Source organism: Leptosomus discolor, chromosome 18 (assembly GCF_034619465.1).
Source record: "Leptosomus discolor isolate bLepDis1 chromosome 18, bLepDis1.hap2, whole genome shotgun sequence".
NCBI lineage: Eukaryota > Metazoa > Chordata > Aves > Leptosomiformes > Leptosomidae > Leptosomus > Leptosomus discolor.
The window spans coordinates 2832652-2843830 of record NC_141408.1 but is presented as its reverse complement, the minus strand read 5'-3'; the positions used below and the strand labels follow the sequence as shown (position 1 = coordinate 2843830).

The 11179-nt window shown below is 56.4% G+C and overlaps 1 protein-coding gene across 1 annotated transcript; it reads left to right on the top strand.

The window, feature by feature from the left end:
* The first annotated feature begins 2617 nt into the window (after positions 1 to 2617).
* Positions 2618 to 10481, top strand: RAD51D (RAD51 paralog D). Its single transcript, XM_086475306.1, has 10 exons — positions 2618 to 2756; positions 3944 to 4005; positions 4156 to 4274; positions 5052 to 5133; positions 5248 to 5382; positions 5823 to 5918; positions 6109 to 6199; positions 7030 to 7100; positions 8053 to 8220; positions 8913 to 10481. Exons 1-10 carry the CDS (start codon positions 2675 to 2677, stop codon positions 8994 to 8996), a joined length of 990 nt encoding a protein of 329 aa, XP_086331432.1. The 5' UTR covers positions 2618 to 2674; the 3' UTR covers positions 8997 to 10481.
* The last annotated feature ends 698 nt before the right edge of the window (positions 10482 to 11179 follow it).

Below are 11179 nucleotides of genomic sequence, written 5' to 3'. Positions count from 1 at the left end.
CACTGCTGTGATGAGTGTCTCAGGTCTCAATCTGAGTGACACCAATAGACAGGGCAGCACTGAGCTCCAAAAAAGTTGAGCCTTTCAAACACCCAGGGATCACAGTCAATCAGGAATTCTTATTTGTGACTTGTCTCCTCCAAAACACAGGTCTGGCCTTCCCGAGCTTACCTATGAGCATCCCAGCTATAAAGCAAATGGGGGAACTGCCAGTAGGGGCAGGGAAATCACTGAGGAGAGCACCGTCTGTCCAGTATCAGCCCAGTTGCTCCAGTCAGGCTTATGCTGCAGAGCTGAGCTATAGCGAACACACTTCCACACTGAGACACTGCCAAGAACAAAAAATCCGTTCTCTTTAATACTGGTGATCTGTGTTGTGGCTTGTGGATCTTACGCAGCAAGAGTCGGCACAAGACTGCCCCGTTCGGGCCTCCTATTTTATTTGCCCTGCAGCGACAGCACTGCCTGGTCCCTGGTATCCAGGCAGGAGGTGACTGCAAAGCAATTTGGAAGTCCCTCGCAGCAGATCACCTGCACAGCAGTTGCAGGCAGCTCCGTCGAGGGCAGCTCAAAAACTTCCCCTGTTTGGGGGTCTGAGGCACAAGGACCACATCTGTGGAGGGTGTAAGAGGCCATCTCTGCCTTGGACAGACACAGTACAGTGGGTTTTTTAGGACTCACGTGGACTAACATGCCAGAAACCCCTTCCCACATTGCTTTAGGTCCAGGGGAAGGGTCAGCTTGCTTCATTTCAGCACTCACGGTGCAGGCAGCACAGCCTTTCTCACGTCATCCAGAATAAAGGCTTCATTTCCACAAGTGGCAGCGCTGCAGGTACTTCAAGTAACCTAAGTTACAAAATAAAACTGTGTTGGATGCTGCTAATGGTCGAGACAGAGTTAAGAGTGCCCTGAGCTCCCCTCGGTCTGCGCTTTTGGCACAGGGTACCGGCGATCCCACCACGCCGGCAGTGAGGAGCGGCTGCCCGGGACGGGGCGACCGGCCCCGCAACTCCCCTTGTCCCGGTGCCTTTCCGCAGCCGGAGCAGTGTCATGGGCGCTGGGACGGCCGCAGGCAGGGCAGGCAGCGTGTGCGGGGGGCCCTCTTCAGTCCTCGGCTGAGAAAGCCAAAATAAAAACCAACCCAAACCCCTTTTTCCTGGGGAAATTCAAGGCCCAGGCAGCCAGGGAGGGGGACAGCCCCCGGGTTTCCCCTGCAGCAAGCCCCTCTCGGGGCAGAGCTCTCCCTGCCCGCAGAGCAAAGCCCCCCCCGCCTTTAATCTTCCACCCTGCAACCCCAACTGCAAGCACCGGCTGATGGGTTTTGCTAAACCCAGCCCTGGAATCACCCCTTACCTTGTGGCTCCAAGCCACCTTCTAATCCAGGACCTTGCAGAGAGCTGGCAAGGTCCGTGGTGAAATTACCCTCCAGAACATCCCAGAGTGAGCTCCAGCGCCTCTAGAGCAACAGCAGGGGCGCAGAAGCAGCTGTGCTCAGCACCCAGCGCTTTTCTCCAACACAGCATTAGAGACCTTCTCCTCGTGGTGAAGCTCCCTTTTAGATCTGCCCCCAACCCCCTAACGCAGATTTAGGGCAGTTAAATGTCCGCATAGAGCTCAGGTTCGTCTCTGAAATAACTTCAGAAGTTATGAGCAAAGCTTTTTTCCTATTTACACCAGCTGCTCTCCCAGCAAGCACCTGGACCCCGCCAGCTTTGCAGGGGACCATGGGTCCACCCAGCTCCACCAGCAGCAGAAAGCCCAGCTCTGCTTTGAAGAGCGAAACAAGCCCTGCTCAGAAACACGCCGAGCTCTGTCAGAACGGGCTGGAGCAGCCTCACCTCCATCTCCTCCTCCTCCGGTCTGCCTCCATTTTCAAACGAGCTTGCTCGCTTCTCCCCAGCAGCAGCATCTGCCTCCCCCCAACCAGCCAGCCCAGGCTCTGATGCTGCCATTTACAGAGCTGTGGCACTGCCGGCACCTCTGCTGCCGTCCTGTACAGCCAGCTGCTGGCTGGGGGGGCTCCTACAGAGAAGGGGGGCGCCCCTTTCTGCTCCCTTCGCTCCAGCTTTCCTGCAGCTCCTGAGCAGGCTCTGGTCCTCCCAGGCGCACCCCCAGTGTCCCTGCTCCCACGAAACCCCCCGTTTTCTCGGAGTGTGTTTCCAGAAGCTCCCCCGGGTGTCAGCAGCTGGCGGGGCCCCCCCCGCGCTGGGCCAGGCCCCGGCTGGGCCCGTCGCGGCTCTTCCGCCGCCCGCGGGAAGCAGGAAGGGGAGCGGCGGCGGGCGGGACCGCGGGCGGCCCGGCCCCGGGTGCCGGGGGGAGCAGGGGGTGCGTTGGGGGGGCGGCGAGGCTGGGGTGGGAAACTCAAATTGCCCCGAAGGGCTCCGCTGCCGGTGGCGGGGCGGGGGCGCCCTCGCCTGCCGGGCCGCCCCGGGAGCTGCGGGCTGAGCCGCCGCGCCGTCCCCGTGCTGGGTTTGGGGCTGTTTGGCCCTAAAGGGAGACTAAACGCTCGCCGTAAGCCCCCACCGCAGGCACGGCCCGGGCAGCATCACCCCGGCGTGGGTAGCCCCCGGGGGTGGGCACGACCCGCGGCAGGACGGGGCCAAACCCGCTCCCCCGTCCCCTCCGCAGGTCTCCGCTCTTCTCCCGGCCCTGTCCCGGGGGCGCCTGAGGGCATGGTGGTCCTGCGGGCTGGGCTCTGCCCTGGGCTCACCGAAGAGATGATCCGGCTTCTCCGGGCGAACGGCGTCAGGACGGGTAAGGGGGCGGCGGCGGGGGCTGGGGTGCGGAATGGCCCCCGCGCCGCGGGGGTGGCACCGCGCTCCCCTCCCGTGGGGGACCCGGCTGTCGGGGTGGGTGCTCTGGGCTGTGGGGCGACCCCTGGAAAACATCTGCCCCTGCGGCTTTGGCTTGTGACCCAGAAGCTGCAGCGGGGCGTTTTTCCTTGGAGCCCCGTAAAGAAAAAGAGGGTGGGCGCAGGGGGTCTGCCATGGGGGGCTGCAGCTCCAGCCCCTGTGCCCACATCGTCCTGCACCCCGCAAGGGTGGTGGTGGTGTGATATCCCTCCTGAGTCCTCCTTGCTGGATGTCTTCTGGTTCCCCTGGGTGGATGTAATGAGTCAGGACTTCTCTATAGGAGCAGGAGAGAGTTAGGACATGGTATGGGGTCTCTGCAGAGGCCAGTTATGGCTTTTAGAATGTATTTTGTCAGGGTTTTTGTATTTTCCCCCTCTGAAAATGCCTAAGCTCCTGGCGCACTGCACCCTGGGCGAGGCCTGCTCTTACGGGGGGAGGAAAAGACTTGAGGTGGAATCTTTACTTGCTCTGAGAAACTGGATTAGAGCTGAGAGAAACAGCATTTTATTCTTGTGATCTGTGTGTTCTTGGGATCTGTGAGATCCAGTGCATGATGGAGCCATGGATGTTATAATCCTTGTTTTCCCTGTAAGAACTTTTTACCATTTTTTTTTTCAACCAATAACATACACATCTATCTGAAAAAGTGAATCTTGGAGTGGTTCATGGGAGCAGAGATGGGGCCACTAGTTCTTCAGATTTCTGGGGCTTTAGCCCTTCTGGCATGCCCAGGGCTGGCGCTTTGGGACAGTCACAAGCCCCTTGAGACTGTGAGATACTGGCAGAAGGGGACTCTCTTGGCTGGCCCTAGCTGTCCAATGGCACTGGGCAGCTCTTGAGCAAAACAGGGACAATTTTTACCAGTTTCTCTTCCTGACCTGTTTTGCAATGGACAGTGGGGCCATCTCAGAGGAAAAAGGCCAGTACTCCATTTTGTGGGGCATCCCGCTCATCCCCTTGAGGTGTGGCAGAGGGCGCAGGCATTTTGCCTGTTGGCGCAGGCAGGTTTTGTCTAAGCTGGTTGTCTCTCTGGTGTTTGCGGTCTGCCTGCGTTTGGCTTCCAACTCTTGTCCCTCATGTTATTTGCAGTGGTGGACTTTGTGTCATCAGACCTGGAGGACATTGCTCAGAAGTGTTCTCTGTCTTACAAGGTAAAGGGTGACTCTTAAGTTCCAGTACATTAACTGGGGAGCTCAGAGCTGTTCAGCTTATGGCTTGGATGGGCTTGTCTGGGAGGACCTTCTGCAGCAGATGTTTTTGGCCCTGGACTTCCTCAGTCCAGACATCTCTCTGCCCACCAGGCGCTTGTTGCAGTGAGACGTGTGCTCCTGGCCCAGTTCTCTGCCTTCCCTGCCAATGGAGCAGACCTCTATGAGGAGCTGAAGAGCTCCACGGCCATCCTGCCCACTGGGAGCTCAAGGTGGGTACATTGCCCGGTGAGCCAGCAGGTCTGCCTGGGACTGGGATTGCTGCAAAAGGCCATGGTTGCCCAGCACAGGCTTTGAATTTCAGCGTGGTGATGCCCTGACCAGGTTCAGTGGTGTCCAAACCATCCCCAGCAGCTGTTTTAAAAACTTCCAGACACAGCCTGGCTCTGCCTTTTGTGATCCAGAGATGGTTATTCTTCATGTCCTGTGGCTGCAAAGCCAGCTGGTCTCTGTTCCTTGAGGGAATGACATTGCTGTTGGCCTTGCAAGAGCCTGCACACCTTTTGGGAAGTGGTTGCGTGTCTCACTTCTAGACTAGGCAACATGCTGCCTTCAGCCTTTCCTTTGAGGGCTCCAGAGAAGGTGGTCATGGATCTGGGAGGACTGTTGAGTGATGATGGTCCAAACTGTCTAGACCAGGCATGGAAATGAGTTACTCTATTGCATGTCCTTATTTCTTCTTTTCTCCTGTCTGCTTGCTGGGTTGTTACAGTGACTATGCAGAGAAACCCTGGGTATTCAAACCTTGCTCCCAAGACCAACAGCTCTTCTCCAGCTCGGGACCATCCTCTCGTAGCTCCCACTCTGCAGATCTGCTGTTGCCCATGATGCGAAGAGGGAAGATGGGAGGCAAGGAGCAGAGCCTGAGGCACTTGTCTGCATTTGGGGAGGGGACTCGAGGGACAAATATCTGGGGACTGATGCTTCCTGACGCTTCTGCCATTCTGCTGAAGGGGTGTTGCTAATCCCACCTTGTGTTCGACCCGTAGCCTGGACCGGCTGCTGGATTCTGGGCTGTACACAGGGGAAGTGACGGAGCTCATGGGAGCACCGGGCAGTGGGAAGACGCAGGTGAGTGGGACAAAGGAGAGGGGAGAGGACAGGTAGGGTGAAGATGGTGCCGTCAGGCACACGAAGCGGAGGGACCGGGGAGGGCTGGCTGACGCCCAGGCCCTGCCTCTCCAGGTGTGCCTGGGCATTGCGGCCAGCGCGTCTCTTGGCCTCAAGCAGCACGTCCTGTTTCTCGACTCCACGGGGGGGTTCACTGCCTCCCGTCTCTACCAGATGCTTCAAGCCCAGGCAGAGGACAAGGAAGAGCAGGCAAGTTCCCCTGGAGCTGGTCCCTCCACTCGCACTAAAGCTGCCTTGGCTCTTGTCTGCAGATTACCCGCAGAGATGGTTTGTCTGTCCAACTCTGCCTTTGTCCCCATGGACTTTTTTGGGTCCAAACTCTTCTTCCCATGGCTGGGGGGGTGCTGTGCTCAGGGACAGACACCACACTTCGTTTTTTTTCTTGGGGAGAAGGGACGGGCTTGCTGTAGGTGCTCATGCTTTCGCTCCCTGAGCTCAGTCTGTGTTGCTTCTTCCATCAGTGCAACGGGGACAACAGCGTTCGTGGGGTGGAGGCAAATGTGGAAGAAGTAAGGGTCCCTGGCTCCATGGCATGGTGTAAATGCAAAGAGCTAGTAGCAGCTGGGGCAGGGGGAATATAATGGGTCCTGGAGGGGTGAGGCTGTTGGTGATGCCACTTTGTGCTGCAGCTGGAGGCTCTGCAGCGGGTCCAGGTGGTCCGTGTGTTTGACATCTATGAAATGCTGAGCGCCTTGCAGGAGCTGCGGGATCGCCTCTCCCAGCAGGTAGGAGCAAGAGTCTGGGCCCCACTCCCTGCCCCAGAGCTGCAAGGAGGACAGTAGGGCTGGTGTGCCTGATGAGTGACACCAGATCACCCCATCCAGGGACACACACAGATGCCCTCTGTGCCGCTCACGACCTCCAAAACTGCTGGATTTGTTACTCCACATTGCACACGGTGCCTCCTTCTTTCAGGTCGTGAGCTCCATGGGACCTCTAAAGGTCGTGGTGATTGACTCTGTCTCGGCTGCGATTCACCCGCTGCTGGGCGGCAAGCAGTCGGAGGGTGAGCTGCTTCCTTAGGACGTGCAAGGAGGTTGCAGACCTCTCGGCTCGTCCCGAAGAGCATCTTTCTCCCATGTGTGCTGTGCCTGGAGCTGGGGCAGGACGGATGTGGGTGCAGCTGCTCCCAGCTTTTCCTTTGCGACTGGATAAAAGCAAACATTATCGGCGAACATTCCAGCTGGCTGTGGCCATGCAAGTTCATGCCGGTGGTCTGAAACCCAGCCAGGGGACAGAGGAGGCACTGAACTGTTTGCCACACACCTCTACTTACAGTGTCACAGATACATCGTGGTTGCTGGCACAGTTTGCAAAGCTCCCCGAGGCTCTTTCTGCCAGAAAGGACCGTAAATCAGGAGTGAGGGGCTTTCTGCTGGCTGAGATGCCAAGGAGGCCCCTCAGACACGTTCCGGAGGGTCTTGCATACCTGGGTGGCAGCCAGTGCTATCACAGGAGGCCCCTCGCAGCCACGGGCTGTAGGAAAGGAAGGTGTGAGCTGTAGAGATGGGTCCTGTACCTGTTAAATCAACCTGGCCAGCTTTGTCTGGAGCTCCTGGTGCTTTGGTACGGTTTTTTGGCCTCAGGGCTTTTTTTCCTCAGGCTTCCCTCTCTGGGAAAAGAGGGGGTGGGACAACTTGGAAATTGGTCTGTCCATACCACATCCAGTGAGCTGTGATGCCCTGGAGTGGGCAGGTGCAATGGGTACATTGGAGTGCTGGTGATGGAAATGGTTTGAAGGTGTCCATGAAGACCAGCACTAAATCTAGTGCTCACCTGCCTCCAAGATGCGCTTTGGGGGTTGACCCTCAAACACCCTAATGCTTTGTCCTCCAGGTTTGGCCATCATGATGCAGTTAGCCAGGGAGCTGAAGACACTGGCCAGGGAGTTCAGCCTTGCTGTTGTGGTGAGTGTTGCTGCACCGTCGTATCCTTCGCATGCTGGCATGTGCCGTGGTGAGAAACCCTGGAGAGGCTTTGGAGTCCCCGGGAGGGGGGACCCTGTCCCAGCTAAGCGGAGCAAGAGGCCTGTATCCCACTGTGCTCTGCTCCCCAATGTAGCTCTGCTTCTCTGCAGCCCACAGATGTCTTGTTCCAGCAAGTGTGGAGCAAGAACAGGGGCTGATTTGCTGCCTGCTCTTATTGCTGTCCTCAGCCAACAAGGCGTTCCCTTGATTGAGCGAGGTAGAGTTAAGTACAGACCAATTGAAGGGTTGTTTGTATTCATTTTTGACATAACACCGTTCATTTAAGGGGCTGGCCAGCTTACTAAGTAACCTCTTGCTTAATTACCCTGGAGCAACTGCAGGGCATTGCATCACAAGGAGCTGGGGACTGGAAGGGCCCTGCTCTAGTCCTCCCCATCTCTTGGGCAAGTAATTGCTTTTGCTTCAGTGCACCCAGACAGGTTGCTGGGACCACAATTAATGGGTTTGAATTGGGAAGGCCACAACCGAAAATGGTGGTCTGCTGAACCTGGCACTGAAATGCATCGAGACGGTCCTGCCCTTTGCTCTGATTAGCAATGAAGTGACAAGGGTGGGGTGCCTGGAAGGATGCTTGGAGGCTCCAGGTTAAACTTTGCAGGTGGCTTCAGCACCAGGAGTCACTGCAGCTTGCAGATACGAGCGAGCTCCTGCCTGGGTACATGTCTGGGACAGTTGCGTGGGCTGCATTTGGAGGGGATGGCATGGGTGTGCTAAGGAGGAGGGCTGAGGATGGAGAAGAAAAACTCCATGGAAGTAGCCGACTGGCTGTTATCCCCTGGTGGTCTCCGGTGTTTCATTACACCGAGTAGCACTGCTTTTCCCGGTAAGCTGCCCCACACCCCAGGCACCGATAAGCCTGTTTGTGCTGCAGGTGACTAACCAGGTGACAAGGGACAGCAGCACTGGTCCACTGAAGCCAGCCCTTGGCCGCTCCTGGAGTTTCGTGCCCAGCACCCGGGTGCTGCTGGAGAGCAAAGAAGCCACCTGGGAGAAAGCCACCGTGCGTCGCGTTGCTTCCTTGGCCAAGTCACCCCGGCAGGTGAGGCTCCCTGGAGCAGTCCCTCTGGCAATGGAGAATAACCTATACGTGACAGGGACCCGGCTTCGGAGCAGAGGAAGGCTCCTTCTGGGGGCAGGGCAGGATCAGGCCTCACTGGGTGACCCATGGCAATGGGAGAGGAGCAGATGCAGCCTGATTGTAAGCTGGGGAAGAGAAGAGCCTCTGTCTCCAACAGCCTGAGCTTGTATTTATAGGCACGTTAAGCGAGTGACACTGCTTCCAGTCCAGGGCATCGTGTTCCTTGGGCTTGTCTCGCTCCCCTGATGGTGTGTGGGCAGTGAGGATCCTGCAGAGCTGGCCTTGACACCTGCAGAGATGACTTTGGCTTGAGTCCTGCCTACGTGTGGGACAGCACTGCCTGAGCCTCCTGGCTCTGCAGCCTGGTCCAGATGGGTTCGGAAGTGGTGGTGTGCTGGGCAGCGAAATGCATCCTGGGTGTGCTGAATAACGGCGTGTCGGGGGAGATCTCGGAGCAAGACGCTCTTTCTTTACTAAATTGCATTCCCTATTTGTGTCTCTGTGTTCAGCAGACCCAGTTAAAATGAGGACACCAGCAGAAAGAAATCCTCAAGGGGATGTAATTAGGGATTTTCGGCTCTGGGGCAGGTGATGGAGTGATGTACAGAGTCCCAGCAGTGTGAGGTTAAGCTCCTCTCTGTTTCTTCTTGCAGCCGACGGGGATACAGGTGGAGCTGGATATTGGAAATGGTGATGTGCAAGAGCTGAGCCCAGCAACGCCCACAGAGGGGCTCTGATGCAGGTGGAAAAGCAGAAGTTAGGGTCCAAGAGGCCTGTAAAAAAAAAAGCAGGCAAGCACACCGAAGGTTTTACAGACTGCCTCTGAGAGTCCTGCAGGCCCAGGAAGGACCAACAGGAAGAAGCTCTTGTTCTTCTGTGTTGGAAAGAAAATGAGTGTGGGGTTCCCTGGAGGTCTCCTTGCCTCAGCAGATGCAGCCCATGGTGGCTGGCCTGTGTGGGCAGCACGGCAACCTGGTTTTCTCCTGTGCTGCAGGCTTGTCTTCAACCAGCAGAGCCAGCCCTGTCCTAAGGTGTTGGCTTGGGACCAGCTGGCATGTCCCTGCACAAACCCATGACTTCCCATGGTGGGTTTGTTCCCCCCATAACTGACTGCCCCCTGGTCCCAGAGCTCTGATCATCCTTGGGCAGCCCACACTGGTTCAGAAATAGAAAAAAAAGATCTTGCACACTGCTGTGGTTATTTAGAGCTGGAATTCAATTAATGGTGACTGCTGTTAACTTAATTAAAATGTTGAGGTTTAGTCCCTAGCAGGACTGGGGTGCAAAGGGCTCCTGATGAGCAGGGACATAATCAGATGCTTGATCTGACCTTCTCTCCAGAGAGACACCAGACCCTGTAGGGAGCTGCTGGTATTTTTGGGGCACACTGTGCTGCATAAAGAATTGCTGTTAATTGATGAAGGTCATGATCTGTTTCAGCGGGGGTGGATGAGTCCTGACTGACTCCAGCTGGCCCTGTGTGATGCTCAAGGACCTACTCAGTTGCATGTGGTGAAGTTGAAAATAATGTCCCCTTGCTCCAGTGCTTTCCAGTTGCTCTTGCCTGCTCTGGGCAACCTCCTGGGAGCTCGTGCAGTGCTGGGGAGGAGATGGGAGGCTGGGATGGAGCGTGGCCTCTCCTCTTGACCCCAGATGTCTTAGACACCCTCCTCCTCTGCTTCATAAGAAACCTCCTTGGCAAGTGAGCTGAGCCGTGGCTTGCACCTCCAGTGATGTAGATTGTGGGGGCTGGGACTCAGCAGGGCATTCTCGTTAAACTACCACCACAGCAGTACAGCTCCTGGAGCCTTCTAGAGCTGTGCTGGGCAGAGGAGTCTGATTTAGCAAGAATTTTGGTGCTGATTTCTGCAGAATAGCCATAACAGCCCGTATTTCTGAGCACATAGCTGCTGTAGGGAAGGGGCAGCTAGGAGGTGTGTGTGAATGCACGCTTCAGTTTCCCGAGAGGCAGCGGTAGGTCTCAGCACAGATCTTTGCTTTGCACGTCTGTCAGAGCTGTGCTTCCTGCGAAACAGCCCTCGCTGCTCCTGGGGCTGTGATTTGGGGGGCAGGTCCCACCTCCTCCATCGCGGTCACCCAGCCACTGCAGCGCCGTGCGCAGGGCTGTGGGGAAGGCTGTGCTCCCAGCAGGTCCTGCCCGAGGAGTGGAACGTGCCAAAGCAACAAGAGCTGTGCCATTAAACAGTTTTCAGTAGAATGTATTTTAAAATTGTGTGTTTATTTGCATTTATGGGCTTTCCAAGCTTGGGAGGGGAGGTTTGGCCCCAGGTTTGCAGCCTGGCTGGCTGGGAGAAGGAGGAGGATGGTTTTCTACTCCACTGGAGACCTGTGCTGGTGTGACCGGTCCTTACAAGCAGAAAATTTAGCTTGTTTTAGATCTCTTGAAGCTGTGAATAAAGAGCTGGTACACACAAATTTCAACCAAAACTGTGCACTACTACTTTATTTCTGCCTGAGATTCTGTCGGGGAAGCAAAGCTGTCGCGGGGGAGTGTGGAGCAAGGGGAAGATCCAAACAGAAACCTCTTCGGTTATATTTGAACCAGGGGGGCTCCCTTGCTGTCTCCTTCCCCTAACTGGCAGGAGGACGAGAAGGGGAACAGCCTGCTTGGAACCCTGCATCAGCCTCTGCGTGAGACCAGCCATCTGACAGAAGAAACTCTGCTCTTGCACTTAGTCGCTGAGGAGCCGTCATGGGACAGTGAGTCAATAGGGATGGTGGCAACTGGTCAGGAAGAGACCAGGGAAAGGCTGTGCTCCTCCAAAGCTGCCCATCCCAGGCTTTCGGGCATGTCCGTGACCTGGGGGGATTTTCTCTCCTTGGTAATTGGCTCATTGCAGCCGTGGGAGTTTTATGCCCTTTTGGGAAACAGCTGGGTAGGTCGGGAGGACAGCATGAC